Below are 19,628 nucleotides of genomic sequence, written 5' to 3' on the forward strand. Positions count from 1 at the left end.
GCTGCAGAGAAGCTGCCACATTTCCTACCAATGCTGTTCACAGTGGATGTCAGGTCTAGGTGTCTGCCCCTTGCCTTTCCTCTCTAACACTGAAGGATACTATCTCACCTATTTCCCTCCATGACAAACCTGCGTTGTAGACTGGTATCATTATGGTGTAGATGAAGAGACAGGCTTTCAGAACTGACCTGCCCAAAGGGTTTTCTGTCTCTAAAACTCAGAACAATATTTGTTACAGTAGTGCTCCTCAAACCTTAGGGACCATATGAATCACCTGGGGACCTTGCTAAATGCAGATTCTGATTCAGTAGATCTGGGAAGGGGAGGCGACTGTGCCTTTTAGCAAGCTCCCAGGTGCTGCCGATGCTGTTGGTCCTCAGATCACGCTTGGAGTTAGAAAGATGTTATAGCATGATGCTTTTCATCCCTCAATCCACTGGTGGTGAAGAATTCAGTCGCCTTTTGCCACACATACAGCTCAGCTCATTCCCCTCAAAGTGTTTCTGTTTGTTTATAATTCTTAAATATCTCAGGTTTAGCAGGGGGTCACTTTGAAAACGATGCAAATGTCCACCACGTAATTTGTTCCCTTTTATGTACCTGATTCTTTCCTGTAACTGATTTTTCTTGCATCCCCTCTCCGCTGCTCATCCTCATTAAAAGGGGCTGTTTCTGGACGAGCAAAACATTGTGCTGAACTAAAAAAAGACAGGGTGGAGGTTCCATCTATGACATGCTTAAGGTTTGATAGGCTGTAAATAAAGACCAGACTTATGTTTCTCTTGTTGTATCTTCACTCTCCATATATATATATATATATATATATTTTTTTTTTTTTTTTTTTTTTTTTTGAGATGTAGTCTCGCCCTGTCGCCCAGGCTGGAGTGTGGTGGCATGTTCTCGGCTCACTGCAACCTCTGCCTCCCAGGTTCAAGCAATTCTCCTGCCTCAGCCTCTCAAGTAGCTGGAATTACAGGTGAGTGCCACCACACCTAGGTAACTTTTGTATTTTTAGCAGAGGCAGGGTTTCACCAAATTGACCAGGCTGGTCTCAAATTCCTGACCTCAGGTGATCTGCCCTCCTTGGCCTCCCAAAGTGTTGGGATTACAGGCATGAGCCACCGCGCCCAGCCTTCACTCTCCATATAATTTTATGTTTCATTTTGTGCACATTCTTGTGTTATAACACATATATAACATAATAGAGTTCTTAGGTAGATAATCTGTAGATCACAGAAAGAGAAAAGTCAAAATTATTTTCTACTACATCATCATCTTTTCCAAGTGGGTCAGTTATAGAGGTAATACATTCTCCTTAAAATTCTTTAGGATTTGATTTCTTTTGTTAAGTTCCTGGCACTTTCTCCTTTGTATCATATTATGTATCTAGGTAATAGAGGTAACAGCTGAAGTGCTATAGATTGATTGCACTAATGGCCTGCGTCGTTCATACTTCCTTAAACCCATGCTCTTTGCAAGGGGACTTTGTAGCTTCTCTCATCCAGAGGTGGAATTTATTTCTCCGGCTCTTGAATCAGGGCTGTTCTTGTGACTTGCCTTGGCCAACAGAATGCAGTGGATGATGCTGTTCCAGTTCTCAAGAGTTGGTGCTTTCCATTCTTGCTCTTGGACCCCTGCCTCTGCTATGAAAGTAAACCTGGGCTGGCCTGCTGGAGGATGAGGGCTCATTACACCCAGTGACCCTGTGGTGACTGACTAACCAAGTCAAGGGTCAGTGTCCAGGTGTTCAGAATTGGAACTGATGCTCGGGGTCACATCAGCACCATATGAACACTGCTCTGAAATGCTGTGGAAAATTGTGCTGTCACTTCCATTCTATACGACCACAGTTTACAGTTAACTGACTGGCCCAAGGGATCTGACTGAATGATGAGGCAATTCAATGACAGGTGAGTCTCTATCAAAATAAGAGCCATACCCATGCACGCTGCATAGCACTGAAGTTCTCTGTTTTGTAAATATGGATCAGAGCAAACACTTACTGAGTACTTCCTATGTGCCCGACACTCTTCTGAGTACCTTACACAGAGTTATTCCTTTTATCTCCTAAGTCATATGAGTTGGGCATTATCATCATCCTCATTTCATAGACGAGGGAAATGAGGTAGAGTGAGGATGTACAGCTGGTAATTTACTGAGTCAGGACTAAACCCCAGAAAGTCTGGCTTCAAGGTTTATACCTACTTACAGTGTTAGCTCAGCTTTTATATCAATTACTTAATATTTGAAAACACAATTAAAGGAACGTGCTGTGTCCAGTGGGGCTGTGGACAGACTCCCACAGGCCAGAAGGCGGGAGGACATTGCAAGAGCGATTTCAGATCACACCGAAGGAACTTTACAAATCACTTCCTGTTTTAGGGATCAGGAGAAGCTTTGTGTAAGATCAGACTCAAAGCTTGATCCTGAACAGGTAGGATTTAAAAGGGCAGAGGAGAAGGGGAAGGAAATTCCAGGGAGAGGAACCAGCATGAACAGAGACCCCAGACTGGGAGAGGCAGGAGGTTTAAGGCAACTGAGCTGTTGAAGCTTAGCATGGATGAAGAAAAGTAGGAGGCAGTACGTTTTGAAAGCTTGATTATGTAAGCCTGGGAAGGCTGTTGGATATTGGGTTACAGCAGATTTTATCTGAACAAGTATGAAATGAGGAGATATCAAAGACTTAGAGCAGGAGTTTGGAATGATTAGAAAAGCTTTTTGGAGGATGAATTTGGCAGACTCATGTCTTGTGCAACGGTGTGTGGAAAAGATAGGAGAAGGCAGAGGCTGGAGATGTGTAGACCAGCAAGAAGGCAAGGGCAGGTGTTCTAAGCAGGAGTAGTAACTGAGGTCCTTCACTCTCATCTGTTGGGCACCACTGGCATCTGGGACTCAACAATTCTTCCTTATAAGGGACTTTGCTGAATGTCACGAGACTTTTATCATTCATGCCTCTCAGACATTGAATGCTAGTTGCAGCCTCTTCCCCACGTTGTTGTAACAAACAAAAGCATCTTCCCTCATCTGTAAATTCCTCCTACCATCAGATTAGAAACCACTGGGCCTTAGACTAACAACGGACATAAAGAGGAGAGGACAGGAATGATAAGGTGACACTGACTTGAAAAACGATTACAATTTCTTTTTCTGTAGGACAGAGGAAAATTGATATAAATGGTGATTCTACGGGCTCTAAGATGTGGTGAATGGGAGATAAGTGACTCATTATGGAGAGAGGCAACCCCAAAGAAATAGCTTCAGGAATAGGCAGAAATAAAAATCAAGGACAGTGAGGAACTCAAAACTCAGCGTTTTCATTCTGAACCATGACTCCTCTGACAGTTATTTATTATTATTATTATTATTATTATTATTATTATTTGAGACAGGGTGTCACTCTATCACCCAGCCTGGAGTGCAGTGGCTTGAATTTGGCTTACTGCAACCTCTGCCTCCCGGATTCAAGTGTTTCTCATGCCTCAGGCTCCTGAGTAGCTGGGACTACAGGCATGCGCCACCACGCCTGACTAATTTTTATATTTTTTGTAGAAACAGGGTTTCGCCATGCTGCCCAGGCTCGTCTCGAACTCCTGACCTCAAGTGATCCACCCACCTCAGCCTCCCAGAGTGCTGGGATTACAGGTGTGAGCCACTGCGCTGGCCTTCAGTTCTATTTATTAAACATTTTCTCTCACAACATGCACAAAGGGAGCAGGCACCAGGCCCTGTCACAAGGGGGGACTCCTGCCGAATGTGGAGCTCTATTCTAGTAATAGTCCTTACAGCTTTGAAAACTCTAGAATCTGAGCCAATATTCTTTTTCCAGCCAAACTGCCAGGAATTAATAGCTGTTAATGGTTCCACTGTTGTTGCCAGGTTTTTTTTTATTGTTTTGTTTTTTTTGTGAGCTATAATGTATTCAATAATAGTTTATTTCTGTCAAAGTCAGATACTGACGTTTGAGATAGAATTAATTCTTTGTATTTTGATTTACTATAATCAAAACGTGTTAATTAACCTTTGAGCTCAAACAGTAATCATAGTTGATGTGTACTTTATTTTGGCTTAGTTTGCGCGGATATAGTAATGTCTCATTAAATCAATTAACATTTATCAATTAATTAACATGTATTAAATATTCTCAAGACAAAATAATTAAAACACACTTAAATTCCATAATTCCACAACTGCTCTGGGTTTTGGTGATGAATGAAAAGATAAGAGGACGGGAAAAAAACTAATATCTGGGTCATCATACAACCATTTTGTTTTTAGAGACAATTTCAATTCATAGGAGCACCATCCAGCAAACAAAAATTCAAATTAAATATTTGATTCAAATTGAATAGCCAATGACAGTCAATTCAAATGGAATAGCCAAAAACCCAAATTGAATAGTGGTTCATGCCAATAATCTCAGCACTTTGGGAGGCTGAGGCAGAGTTTTGCTTGAGGCCAGGAGTTCCAGACTTGCCTGGTCAACATAACAAGACTCCCATCTCTGCAAAAAATAATAAAAAAATTATCTGGGTGCAGTGGTTGGCACCTGTTCCTATCTACTCGGAAGACTTAGGTGGGAAGATTGCTTGAGCCAAGGAGTTCAGGACTGCGATGAGCTATCATCAAACCACTGCACTCCAACCTGGGTGACAGAGTGAGATCCTGTCTCAAAAAAAAGTCAGTGAGTCAGTGACAGACTCCTTCTTTTCTCCTCTCTCTTCTTCCTTCCCCATATCCAATTATTTACAAACCCTGATTTTAAGTTCAAATATATATCAGATATATTTTCCCCTCTTCATCCTGAACATTCTTCTTATAGTTCTCATGCCTCATCTGGACTATTGCAATAACCTCCCAACAGGTCAAAATCCTCATTGCTTCGGAACAGGCTCCCTACAGTCAGCGGCAGAGAGTGCTAGGTATTTGCCATGATCCTTTTTCTTCTTCTGGGCACATAATTGGGTTGCATTTCCCAGCTTCCTTGAGTTCGGTTTCATCACGTGACCTAGTTCTAGACAATGGAATGTAGGCAGAAGTGATTTGTCGCACTTCAAGGCTTGGGGCATACAACCTCCTGCAGGAGTGCCTCTATGCTCTCTTCCCTTTCTGATTGACTGGGATGGTGACCCCAGGGCAAATTTGATGATGGGAAGATGGTAGAGCCATTGTCAGCCTGGGTTCCCCAATGACTGCACCATCCTCTACCATCAGCACTGCAGACTGGAATCACCTTGTATTGCCACATGACTGAGAAGTCAACATCTCTTCTGGTGAGCCATTACTCGTTGGGCTTTATTTGTTACAGAAGTCTAGCCTTCCTTTTTTTTTTTTTTTTTTTTTTTTTTTGAGACGGAGTCTCGCTCTGTCGCCCCGGCTGGAGTGCAGTGGCCGGATCTCAGCTCACTGCAAGCTCCGCCTCCGGGGTTTACGCCATTCTCCTGCCTCAGCCTCCCGAGTAGCTGGGACTACAGGCGCCCGCCATCTCGCCCGGCTAGTTTTTTGTATTTTTTAGTAGAGACGGGGTTTCACCGTGTTAGCCAGGATGGTCTCGATCTCCTGACCTCGTGATCCACCCGTCTCGGCCTCCCAAAGTGCTGGGATTACAGGCTTGAGCCACCGCGCCCGGCCGCCTAGCCCTCCTAATGTGTGTGAATGTAGGCAAGTGTGATTTCTAATTACATATGCATACGCACACATGTCATTTGTATTTGAATGGTTCTGATATCAATCCTACACGTATGCCTTTTATCGTCTACTCTTTCCTATTCTGTTTGACCTAGGCTGTTTTATTCTCATGGCCCACAGTGTCATTAATGGTAAGTGCTTTCAGACCTTATTGCCTTTAACTAAATATCAAAATACAAATTAATTAGTAGCCTCCACTTCTACAACTTGTTTTCTTTGTTTTTCAGTCCACAGAAGCCACACACTGTCTAAACCGTGTCGACTGAAGGAAGACAGTAGTCCTGCTTATCTGCCCTTTAGGGATACCATGATTTAGGAAGAAAATATATATCTTGAGAGTACTGTTTGACAGGTGTTGGCAGGTGCCTCTCCTCAGTGTTCCCTCCGCATTCTGCAGGGCATGCTGAAGCACAAGTAGCTGGACTGCCTTTGGGGGAATCCGAACGCTATCACTTCAAAAACACCTAAACAGATCCATTTTGTTTCAAAACATCTAGCCTGGACCCACTGTGGTAATAGAGGGACAATTTGCCCCTGTGAACTCAAGTAACCATGAGTGGCCTCCAAGTTATTTTAAAGAACCTCCTTGTGAACTATGTGATTTTCTCATTTGTCTACCCAAGGCCACCACATAACTGGCATTATTTTCATATGTAATATGACCAAAGAAGAAACAAATAAAATCAAAGACACAGAGGATGGTAATATTTTCTGATTTGCAGAGCCAGGGGTCATGGGTTCTGAAGCCCATCTGTCTGAGTTCAAATTCCCGTAGCTCACAGGTTTGTACAATTCTGGCTAGCCACTTAAATTCTCTCAGCTTCAGTTTCCTTGCCTCTGCAATAGGGAAAATACTACCAATCTCCTGGGACCGTGGTAAGGATTAAATGAGAGAATTTATGCTCATTAGCATAAAATCATGCTTATAAAGCCTGATGCATGCTTAGGAAAGAAACTGATTAGGAAAGAAACAGGACTGAAATGTCAGGAGTCATGAGACCCATTCATCTCCTTCCTTCAACAAATTGGCTTACTGTAAGCATGAAAATCTTCTCTATCTCTGAATCAGAATTCTTTACCTCTAAATGGAGATGATAAGATGACAGAAAATGTGATAACTAATTTTAGAAATCAAACATAAATCAAAGTGAAAACATAGCTCAAATGCAAACAATTATGTTATTTAATGCAAGAAATTTTGGGGATGGTTTGAATTTACCTATTTATTGCTTCTAGTCAATTCCATGACCAATGATGTTGATTAATTTATATAAAAGAATTTTGTATAGTTGTCAGTTGGTGCTAAAATCCACTAGAGAGACAGCAGATCAGAGCGGGAAGCGATAGAAGGTTCGTCATCCAATTGTGTCTTTGGAGAAATCAGTTAACTGTTACAAATCTCTTTTTCTATTTGTAAATTGGTATCAGTGAGACACTTACCTACTCATCAGGACCATCAAAAGGGAAAAATAAGAGACTACCTGTGAAAATGGTTTGTGAATTACATGTTTTATAAATTGTTATACTGAAAATTGCTATTTTTATATTAGCTGCTAATAGTTTACTTCCCTTTAGCTGGGGAGATGAGTCATGAAATGTCATAAAAATGCTGAATGATTTGAACATGTGATTACTTTGCTGCAAAGTCCTCTTTTGCATTGTTACATTATATTAACAAGTTTGTATACTGCATATTCAGATTTCAAATAGGTGAGAAATGATTTTGATGCTTCAAAGGATGTAATTAGTTCTAGAAATGGAAAGACAAATATCTAGCCAAATTTCTGGAGCATGAAAATAGGGGCTAGCATGATGTCATCATGCTTATTTTCTTCTTCCTCTATATTACAATTCTTTCAATAAGCCAAAATGAATTTTTTAAAAGCAAGCACTCAAACAAACCAAAAAGTAAAGGAAAAAAAATCACTGATATGGCGAGCTATACAATTATTTTAACAAGTTTTGTCTTAGGTTTCCATTCTATCTGTGATTACTTCACAATTTTAAACCATGTCTCAAAACTAGGTTTTTTATTGAAATGTGAACTCAGGCCTTTTCAGTCGTCCTTCATCATAGGATCATTGCAGTTTATAGCTGGAAGGAACATTAGAGATAATCTACACTTGCCTTATCATTCTGTAGGCAAAAAAAAAAAAAAAAAAAAAAAAAAAAAAGGCTCAGAAAGATAGATGAATTTGCCGTGATTACACAGCCGACTGCCCAGGCTTCCTGGCTTAGTTCAGGGTACGTTTCAGTATATCTCACTGCATTTGTTCTCCTTCCCTATATATAAATTTTTAGCTTCCCTTTGCAATGACATTTTAAGTCAACCACCAAACAGCTGGCACTTGAACATAGACCACCCAGGGGTCTTCACTGGTCAGTTTACGTTTCTCTGTCTTGTATCCCTGACCTCAAAACAGGTTTCTTAAAGATGGGGACTGCATAATGATTTCAAAGGGCTGCACAGACATTATTCTGTGTGATATACACAACATCCCTATGAAACGTACAAGGCAGGAACTCTCATTTGGTTGTGGCAGGTAGAACCAGATTAAAAGCTAGACAATATATCTATAAAACTTCACAAGTTATGTAATTTATATAATTTTATTTTTTCCATTTGGAGAGTTAGGGGGGTAAGGAGGGAGGTGAGGGCATGGTCTGACTGATTCCTTTTGTTTTCACAGTAATGCAAGTTCATTTTGAAATTTTCATATGAATTTAACACTCCTAGCTTTTTCCCATGTAACACCAGGCCTTGGGTAGGAAATGTCTTACCTCGCTCCAGTTTCCGACGATCCAGTGTGCAGAGCCGTGGTCGTTTGTGAGCTGCTTGTAATTGGAGGCATTCAGCAAAAAGCCCTCGGCAATCAGACTTGTTGCATCCTCCTCAGTCAGGACTGGTTCAGTACTTTCTGTTTGATTCATGTCGTTTGGAAGTTTCAGATGGCTATGGTTTGCTGTCTTTCCTGAGGGTTCTGGCTGGTGGTCTCTTCCCAGAGGGAGTAGAGTGTCAGCTGGCTTTTCAGTAACCATCCCCTCAACTCTGGGTGTGCCAGTTTTGGGAGTACTGGGCCTTTGGCTGGGGAGCAGTCCTTCTATCACTGTGCTGAAGGTTGGCCACGGGGACTCCCCACTGAGATCCGGTGTCAGTGGAGGTGCAAGTGGCATTTCTGTACTTTCCACTGGAGCGTCATTTCCAGGTACTCTGATCTTGGTCCATATTACAGGGTTGCTTTCATCTTTGCCCTCAGGCTGTTCCCTGTCTTCCCCTGAGCCACTGTGAATCTCCATTTCTGGACCTTTGGTCAAGGTATTGTAAAATGGAGTCACAGGCCAAGTCATAGGGTTGCGGGAAGATGACAAGTCAGAACCACTTGTTGTAGCTACAAGGCCTCCCTCCCAGGTAGGACCAGCATCTGAACTGGAAACATTTTCCTCACTTGGCTGAATGCTCACGGATCGGGAAGTGAGGATGGGCTGAGAAGTGCTTCCAGCGGGAATGAGATAGCGAGAGCTCAGCTCAGGTTGGGTTGAGCTATCTTGCCACTGTTTCCCACCCATGTCTCCTTCTTTGGAGGCTGTGGTAGGACGAGGGCTGCTGATTGCTACAGGGCTTGTGCTCATAGACTCAGGCCCTATGGGTGTGGTCAGCATTCTGGGCCTGGATGTAGGTAGAGGGACGGGCTTTACGGGGTCCTGCTCAGGTGTTGGTGGGTTTTTTCCATTGGAAATAGTGCCTTTGTTGGGTTTCAGACCTCTCCGGCTAGATGGGCATTGCTGGAGGCCACACAGAGCCCGGCTGTTGGGTTTCCTTGTCACATCGCAAGGTTCATCATGGTTCTTGGCACATGTGACACTGCGAATCCGCACTCCACCACCACAGGAAACAGAACACTAGAAGAGAGAAACAGCTGTTAGTCTGGTGAGAGAAGATGCTTTTGTTCTCATGGTCAGGTCTATAATAGACCAAAACAGGCCTGATGGAAACTGAACTACGCAGCTAAAATTGTCTGCTATCTCTACATTTGGTTTCTGTGCTCTTTCAGTTTTCCACGGAAATATGTATATCCTGGAGACCAGCTGGGACTCAGTCTCAATCATTTATTCTTCACAAACTGAAAATGTAAACCATGACGTAGTCAAACTACATTCCCTTTGGGCTGTGAACCATGGATGGTGGGATCCACAATGAGTGTAATGGTTTACACAAGTCACCGAACCTTTTAAAGAGCTAGTAAGTCACATTATCTCTTTTCTGGGATTGTGATCTTATTAAATTAATGTATAATGTGTGCATATTCTCTGGAATATGAAATTTGGTATAAGGAACATTTCCCTTTATATTTAGAAAGCAACCATCATAACTCACACATTTTCCCCAGGTACCTTAAGCTCCATTTTCACTTGCCTGTGGCAGGCAGAATCAGATTAAAATCTAGATAATCACCATACTCACACAGGTGCATAGATCCAAGACCTACTCTAAAATTTAAAGGTACATAGTTAATCAAAGGTAGGAAATAGCCCTTCCCAAGGAGTTAGGTGAATCCCTTAGCATGGCACTGAGGTACACATTGGGGAACTGGTAGGGGCCCCTCCCCAATGTTCCCTCCATATTCTGTATGCCACGCTGAAGCCCAAGCAGCTAGACTGCCTTTGGGGGAATCCTAATGGAACGGGCCTTCCTCAGGATACATGGTAAAGAATGTTCATCGCATCAATTTCAACACATGTGGATGGCAGATACAGAGTTGCTATAAAACACGAAATGTCTAAATATTTTGAAAAATCCATACTTTTACCAAACAGTTCCATTTTTAGCTTCTCTTTCCAATGGCATTTGAAGTCAACCACCAAACAGTTGGTACTTGAACACAGACCACCCAGGGGTCTTCTCTGGTCATTTTACATTTCTTTGTCATGTATCCCTGACCTCAAAGCAGGTTTCTTAAGGATGGGGACTGCATAATGATTTCAGAGGGCTGCACAGACATTATTCTGTGTGATATACACGACGTCCCTATGAGATGTACAAGGAAGGAACTGTTATTCTGCCTTCCACAAGTGAGGAACCTGAGACCCAGGAACTCACTTGAAAGGCAGCAAGTCAGTTGTAGAATAAGCATTAGCTTTATTTATTTATTTTTAATTTAATTTAATTTTATTTTTGAGATGGAGTCTCACTCTGTCACCCAGGCTGGAGTGCAGTGGCGCGATCTCAGCTCACTGCAAGCTCTGTCTTCCATGTTCACACCATTCTCCTGCCTCAGCCTCCCGAGTAGCTGGGACTACAGGCGCCTGCCACCACACCCGGCTAATTTTTTGTATTTTTAGTAGAGACGGGGTTTCACCGTGTTAGCCATGGTCTCAATCTCCTGAGCTCATGATCCTCCCGCCTCGGCCTCCCAAAGTGCTGGGATTACAGGCGTGAGTCATCGTGCGCAGCCAGCATTAGATTTATTTTTACCCCCATCCCCAAACCTAGCACAACACACTGTACAAGTAGCTGTCCATGGAGTTTACTCAGTGACTTTTGATTTGTGAAAAGCTACCCAAAGGCAGGAACTGTTTTTTATTCGTAATGGAATTCCAGGATAGTTCTGAGGACACAGTGATCACCTTGTACATATTAATTAAGTGACTCTTTTACCTGGAAAAAAAAATCAGGAATGGAAAAATTCTCACTCATGAGCTTCTGCATTTAGTTTAAGGTCCTTGCCTTCTCAAGTTCTATTTTCAATTTTCTCTAAGTAGGAACATAATATTGACATAGAAAACTTCTCCTTTATTTTGTTTCAATCAAACATAATCACTCACTGATGTATAACGGCTCTGTGAAATCAGCTCTTTTGAAAAGGAGGAGATGCTGTGAGCACAGGAGAATGTACAGCTGAAGGAGTGTCCAACTGTGGATTTGGACCCAACCAGTGAAGCTGTTGACTTAAGATGTCCACAAAATATTAAAACAAGTTGCTCCAAGGTGGAACTTCCAGGTTAGTTTTGAAATAATAATAAAAATAATTTGGGCAGAAATGATGCTTAATTTTTTGCACACTCATTTCCTACCAAAGTGGAGGCTACCAACTGCAAGTATCGGAGCCTGACAGGGAGGCAACAGTCTCTCCTGGCATGGTCCATGACTCACTTCTCCCTGGACCTGGAAAGGGAAGGCAGGAGGTATTTATCTTCCTGATGTGCTGCATTGTTTCTTCCCTTCTTCTGTAGGAGGATACTCTGTGCTCCATCTATTTTAGTCATGCGGAGTCCCTCTCCATTTGTTACATTCTAATCTGAACTTCTTGGATTTTCAAATCCCCACTTTGTAAAATTCATCAGTTTTGTATGTGTGAACACATTTCCATGCTGGCTGCCTCAGGCAGGCTCAGTCTTGAGAGCTGACTGATAACTGAGATCCCAGCTACTGCCAACTCTTCTCAGGCAGCAGGTGACCCTCTTTTGGCTTTCCTTTCCATGAAGTATTAGACTAGATAGTAACATAATAGGAAATGCTTCTATTTTTCTTTTCTTTCTCTTCTTTCTCTTTTTCTTTTTGTTTTGACTTGAAATGTTGCTGATATCTCTAAAAAAGTTAGCTTTACTTGTACACTTTTACAAAAATTTTTAAAATGCAAAATTATAGGGGCATATCCCCTCCACCTCCCCAGTGAACTATGAAGTAAAAAAAAAAAAAAAAAACAAAAAACTATAAAACCTCTGAGAAATAGCTTAAATTCCCTGATCTATCATATTAACTCCCTGCGCGATTCAGTGGCTAAGTCAGCTTCCTCACCTGGAAACAGAGACAGCAGCACCTACCTTTGCAGGCTATTGTGCGGATTACCTTCAACAATAGGCTTAACAGAGGTGGCATAATATATGAAGACAATTAGTGATTGAAAGCTATTATTATCACTGTTCTAATAATGATGCTGATAATAATAATAGTGATCACAACAAAAGGCTTGGGGTTCCCCAATTTCCACTGCCCTTGTGGGTGACACACAGAACTGTCTCATTAGGGAGGTGTGAAGTGAGCAGCTGTCTTGGCGAGGTGGGTGCAGGCACATGTCTACAAGATACTGTGGAGACCCACACACCCCCTAATGGTTTACTGCCGCATGTTTTTAGATTCAGATTTCCTAAAGCTAACAGATGGATATGTGGTTTTCAAATTTACAAATAACAAGAACTAAGTAATCTTACTGATGGTGTGAATTTGCTGAACCTAAAAGAGTAAGGCAGGAGTAAAGAATAGCTACTGTATTAGTTTGTTTTCATGCTGCTATAAAGAAATACCAAGATGGGGAAATTTATAAAGGAAAAAGGTTTAATTGACTCACAGTTCTGCATAGGTGGGGAGGCCTCAGGAAACTTACAATCATGGTGGAAGAGGAAGCAAACATGTCCTTCTTCACATGGTGACAGGAGAGAGAAGTGCAGAATGAAGAGGGGGAAAGCCTCTTATAAAACCATCAGATCTCAAGGGAACTCACTGTCACAAGAACAGAATGGGGGAACTGCTCCCATGATCCAATCATTCCCCATGAGGTCCCTCCCTCAACACATGGGGATTACAATTTGGATTACCAGTCAAAATGAGATTTGGGTGGGGACACAGAGACAGACCACTTCAGCTATCTAGCTGGTTGCTGAGTTAAAATACATTAGATTTTAATATTTTGAAACAGAAGATGGTTTTTGAAGAGGAGTTCCAAGTAGCAGCCTAACGGCTACATGTGGCCCACTGACATGTATCCTTTGGCTTGCTCAATCTTAAAACCCACCAATCTACCAACCAACCAACAAACAAAACACAAAAACCAAAATAGTAGCCAACATTTTAAAAATTAGAAATTTTATGTTAATAAAATTCCTGATTTTTAACTTCTCTTGGAAAAGCTGATGATCTCATCTATAGTTCTCATCCCCAAATAGCAACCCAAAACCTGATTAATGAAGACCTGGGATCTAGGAGTTTATACGTCCCTCAATGCACCAACCTTTCATCCACATCTACTTTTCTTAGCCAGCAGACGTTGAATCTTCCAAATAACCCACGATTGCCATTCCTTAGTCCTGGGACACAGTATGCCCAGCTGGACAGTATTAGCTGTCTACCAAGCTTATTGGGCCTGAATACAAACTTGCCTTTTCTCCTAGTCACTGCAGAACAGGCATTGCTGCTTTGTATTCAGCTCCACGCTTCTTCCAGTACATCTTCCAACTGTGTTAATCTGCTCAGGAACTGTCAAGCTCTACAGATGAGATAAATGCAGTACACGACACCACACTCCAAACCCATCTCAATTGGTAGTTTCAGAATTCTCCAAAACAACTTCAGCTATGATTATCGTACACCCTTACCTCGTAATTTTGAACCCTGGACTATGCAAGCAGCATGTCAATCTGTTACCCTGCTCTCTGGGAGTCATTTTGCCCTCACTTGTCACCATCCTGGATACAGGCTTCTTGTGGGGAAACCCACCGAGAAAGGGGTTTGCTGCCAAATTTATCAACTCCACCAACCTGTGGTCCACTGTTGGGGGTGAGGAGGCTCACAATTGGCACTGAGCTGTAGCGCTGAGAAAGAGTTTATTTGAAAACACAGTCAGAGTTTATCAGAGGGTTTGGGCTAAACGGCTGAGTAGAGAAACAGTGAATACTTTGGGCATTAAAACATTGAATGCACAATCTCAGAAATTTATACATGAATAATTAACTCTCATACAAACACCAGCTTTGAAAACAAGCTAAAACACATAGGTATCTGTTTTGGGTTGAATTGTGTCTCTCTCAAAAAAGATATGTCAAAATCCCAATGCCCCCAATCTCAGAATTTGATCTTATTTGGAGAAAGGATCTTTAAAAAGGTAATCAAGTTACAAGAAGGTCATTAGGTTGGGCCTAATGGTATCCATATCAAAAGGGGAATCTGGACACAGAGATCACAGGCAGGTAGAATGTCATGAAGATGAAGGCAGAGGTTGGAGTGATGCATTTACAAGCCAATGAGCACCAAAGATTGACATCAAACCACCAGAAGCTGGGAGAAAGGCATGGAACAAATCGCCCTCCCAGCTTTCAGAAGGAATTCACTTTGCCAACACCTTGACCTTGATTTTGTAGCTTCTGCAGATGTGAGACAATAAATTCCTGTTGTTTAATCTGCCCAGTTTGTGGTACTTCGTTAGGGCAGCCCTCGGGAACTGAGACAGTAGCCTAGATAATTAAAACAAATCAGACCTGATGAGGACAATCAACATAGCTCTCAGCTGGTTTTTTGTGAGTAGTTGTTGCAAACAGAGGTGCCCATATCTGTTCTCCAGACACCCTGGCCAAGCACAGGCTACTGATGCCTGGAAAGAACTGAGATGTTAACACTAATGACACTCCACACCAAAAGAGGGAGTGACGAGGTCAGAATATCAGGTGGCCAGCCCCACAGGAGTGCCTTGAACTGGGGAATCCAGAGGGTCAGCAACTCTCAAAAATGTCCTTATTCCTCCATGCTCTCTCTTCCCTCGGGTGGCAGGGACTTCACATGAGTCTAGCTTTGCTTCCCACTTAGCAATAGACATAGCATTGCCTTTTGAGCCACGCCTTCTGTCCCAAGAGCCAGAGAGAGCTCATCTGTGAACATCAGCATTTGGTCTATTTGGTTACTCTGCATTCCAACACCCCTGTGATGAGCTTTGTACTTTATCGATTCTCAGTACCTTGGTTAAGTGAATGTTTTGTTTGTGTGTTTTTGTCAGGCACAGGAAGGGTCCGTTAAAGATCTTCCTAGACTCTGGGTGTGTCTGCTTTTACAGCCTCCACCAATGTCCCATCAAATATATTCAAATGCATTTCTCGTCTCAAGTAAAATGTAACTTTTGCTATAAAAAAAATTTGAAATTATTTTTTTTCCATTTCACTTTTTAAAAATGTTTATGGGTACGTAGTAGGTATATATATTTATGGGGTACATGAGATGTTTTGATGCCGGCATGCAATGTGAAATAAGCACATCATAGAGAATGGGTATCCATCCCCTCAAGCTTTTATCCTTCCAGTTACAAACAATCTAATTATACCCTTTAAGTTATTTTAAAATGTGTAATTAAGTTATTATTAACTATAGTCATCTCCTTGTGCTATCAAATCATAGGTCTTATTCATTCTTTCTATTTTTTTTGTACCCCTTAATCATCCCCACCTTCCCTGCAAACTCTCACTACTGTTTCTAGCCTCTAGTAACCATCCTTTCACTCTCTATGTCCGTAAGTTCAATTGTTTTGATGTTTAGAGTCCTAAAATAAGTGAGAACATGCAATATTTCTCTTTCTGTGCCTGGCTTATTTCACTTCACATAATGATCTCCAGTTTATCCACATTGTTGCAAATGACTGAATCTCATTCATTACTGTGGCTGAATAGTACTCCATCATGTATATGTACCACCTTTTCTTTATCTGTTCATCTGTTGAGGGACACTTAGGTTGTTTCCAAATCTTAGCTATTGTGAACAGTACTGCAACAAACATAGGAGTGCAGATATCTCTTTGACAGACTGGTTTCCTTTCTTTTTGGTATATACTCAGCAGTGGGATTGCTGGATCACGTGGTAGCTTAACTTTTACCTTTTTGAGGAACCTCCAAACTGTTCTCCACAGTGGTTAAACTATTTACATTCCTACCAACAGTGTACGAGGGTTCCCCTTTCTCCATATCCTCACCAGCATTTGTTTTTGCTGTCTTTTGGATGTAAGCCATTTTAACTGGGGTAAAAATGGTATCTCATTATAGTTTTGATATGCATTTCTCTGATGATAATGATGTTGAGCACCTTTTCATATGCCTGTTTGCCACGAGTATGCCTTCTTTTGAGAAATGTCTATTCAAATCTTTTGCGAAAGGCTTTATTTTTTTCCTGCGCTTTTGAAGTTATTCAGTGAGGGTAACATTTAATTTTGGGGAGGCTCTGATTTCTCAGCAATCGTTATGCACAGTCTGAAATTCCAACAGAATGAGAAAAGCCAGCCTACAAATCATTTCCAAACGGAAAACATTTCTTATGAATACGAGAAACTGTCATATTGCTACATTTTGCAGATATCTGAGAAGCAGTATGGCAAAGTATACATTCAGAGTAGACACTGTGCTGCCTGCATTCAAATCCTGGCAACATGTGACTTTGGACAAATTTCTAAATGTTTCTATGCCTCAGTTTCTTCACTTGTATTAATAAAATGGGGCTCAATAAGTCATGGTGAAGATTAAATGTGCTAGTAACCATAAAAGTACTTAATAGATACATACATAATACATAGTAACAATGCATACAAAATGCTTGGTGTGTATTTGCTATTAATATATAATTAAATATTGATTTCTGATTTTGCAGGGTCCTTTTGTTTTTATAGAAGCAATGCATGAGGTTTTTTTTTTCAGGTCTCAAATAGTTGTATAGGCCCTTGAAAAATCTGTAGGCCAGAAGCACTGCACTTACAGTGTTTCATGCATAAAATGAATGAGCTCCTTGAGCTCAGGGAGGGGATAGGTGAAAACTTACGGGGCCACAGATCAGTTCCTTCAGCACCTTTGGGTACAACTGATTGAGCAAGGTTTGCAAAATCAGATTAGCATGGAAAATAGACTTTTGTCTTCTTGTCTGATAATAATTTAGTGAACACTTACTATTTACCAGGCACTATGCTAAGTGTTTGCATGAATTATCTTCTTCAATTCTTACAATAATCCTATGTTTCTCAATGACAACAGGCTAAGAGAGAATTAACACTGGCTCAAGGCCACACAATTAGAGATTGCCAAGGCTGGAAAATCTAGAAAAATTATCACCCATCATTACTATTAGTCTAATTACTAGGAGAAATAACATGTTGGTTTATAGTTGAGGAAACTGAGGTCCTATAAGGAAAAATCATTTTCCTAAGACTGTATAACATGCAATACAAGTTTATGCAATACAAGACCAGAACTAAGATGGTTCTCTGTGATCTCAGCCAGGACTCTTCCCACTTCCCTTTCTGCCAAGGATGTACTAATCAAACATTTATTAAGTACATGGTGGTTATCCATGCATCCATCCATCCATCCATCCATCCATCCATCCATCCATCCATCCAAGGAAAAAGATGGCACAGCTTTTTACAAAGAATCTGACTGAATCATTCTCTAGTTATATCCTTGGAGTCATTATTAAAAATCTCATGTAATTTTGGCAAGTTATTTTAAAGCTCTCATTGGGAGTACCAGGGGTGTCTCTTGAAGAAGAGGTACCCTTCCATCTATCAGATAGAAAGAATTATGGAACCCACTGGGCTGCCCTTGTTGCCCTGGTTGTCTGGATGCACTGGGTTAAACTGAAAGCTTCATCAAAATAACCCTATTATTCTCATGTTTAGCATGTTGCTCTCTGCTCCCAGGCATGGCTACAACTTCCAGTTCACCACTTCAATGTCCAGAGCCCTTTTACTGTAAACTGCCTGAAATGCCTTTGGAAAGGAAAACTATATAAACAAACACACACATCCTGGCTTCTGGAGTGTCCTGTTTGCCACACACACACATTTGAACCCAGGAAGCCATGCTCTAGGTACTGTGCCCTTCACTACTAGACTGGCTGCCTCTCACAAGGCATGCCCCTGAAATGGTGTATCTGAGAAGCAAGGGATCCACAATAACTTTGATACCTCGTCTCTATTTACAATAAATAGAGTTCCCTTCTTTACCCTCTAAGTCCACAAAGTAGGGTGGGCAAAACCAGGATAAGATTCTTGGTAAAACCTGAGATTGGAGGTGGGAGTCAGGTATCTAGAACATAAGCTTAGAGAAAAGGGGCTGGTCACAGGGGGCAGGAAAGCCTGCCTGGGGCAGCAGGGGAGAGAACTCCCCTTTGTGATTCCTGCTGGAACAGGGAGGAGTGTACCGACCTGGCACGGCTGGGCCCACTCTTCCCTTACTGCTTGAGTTGGTGGAGTGCTTTGATAGGGAAGGGAGCTCATGAATGTACTTTCTCTTTCTTCCCTCTTAGGTTAGCCCAGAGAAGGCCATTTTATAGCAGTCTAGAAGGCTGTCAGTTCTTGGGCCTTTTGGATCAGTAACCTTACAGTTTTAGACCATCCAGGGTGACCCAAATGACACAGTACAGACCAAATGATGGCTGGAGCACTATCCTGCTTCAAATAATGTTGGTCTCCAGACAAAATCTAGACAATAAGTACTGCCTGCCAAGAATCGCTATGTCATCTCTCCTTAAAAAAAGTATCTGTGCATAGTTAGAATGTCAAAGACATTTCATCATACTCCAGCAAAGTTCATTAGAAGGTTATTAGTAAGACAGCAGAGAGAAGAAAGGAAGACCCGTTTGATGAATATTTTGATACTGATTTAACCAAAAGCACTCCAATGACATCTTCTGAATGACGGCATTGGCCCAGCCTTTCTGCTCAGCTCTGTCAAGTGGAAGCTAGAAACTGTCCGTGTGTGGTCTGTTGACTGTGCAATGGCTGCATATGGAACCACACACTCGAGTGCTTCTTACATCATGCCAACTTTTTGGTCTCTTGTTCTCCAGTTAAGACAGGTTACTACGCTTCCCATAAACATGAACACAATAAGAACTCCTCAGCCAAATCTGTAATTGCAGTCCTCTGAAAAAGCATTAAGATGTTGGCAATTAGTAAATTCTACATGACAAGAATTATTAACAGTTTTGGATGCAGCCAACACATTTTTGGTAAACAGATTTAATAGGCCAGTCACAATACTCTATTCAGCCTTATTTTGACAACACTGTAATTTACAGAAACCTAGGTTGTGGTGGACTAATAAGGCAGGACAGCCAAATGCTGTGATTATACTCCCCCAGGAATAGCAAAAAGAATGTTTGGTTTATCACTGATGTGTGTACATACATTAGTGAGTGAATCAGT

At 41.6% G+C, this 19,628-nt stretch overlaps 1 protein-coding gene across 3 annotated transcripts in view; it reads right to left on the reverse strand.

The window, feature by feature from the left end:
• The window catches only part of ADAMTS12 (ADAM metallopeptidase with thrombospondin type 1 motif 12), a 377,858-nt gene that overhangs the window by 38,268 nt on the left and 319,962 nt on the right, over positions 1 to 19,628 (reverse strand). For all 3 annotated transcript variants that reach the window (XM_050793804.1, XM_050793805.1, XM_050793806.1), the window contains exon 19: positions 8,467 to 9,585. In XM_050793804.1, coding sequence (XP_050649761.1) covers positions 8,467 to 9,585 — 1,119 coding nt within the window. The remainder of the gene's footprint in view (positions 1 to 8,466; positions 9,586 to 19,628) is intronic.

This window comes from Macaca thibetana, chromosome 6 (genome assembly GCF_024542745.1).
Source record: "Macaca thibetana thibetana isolate TM-01 chromosome 6, ASM2454274v1, whole genome shotgun sequence".
Lineage (NCBI taxonomy): Eukaryota > Metazoa > Chordata > Mammalia > Primates > Cercopithecidae > Macaca > Macaca thibetana.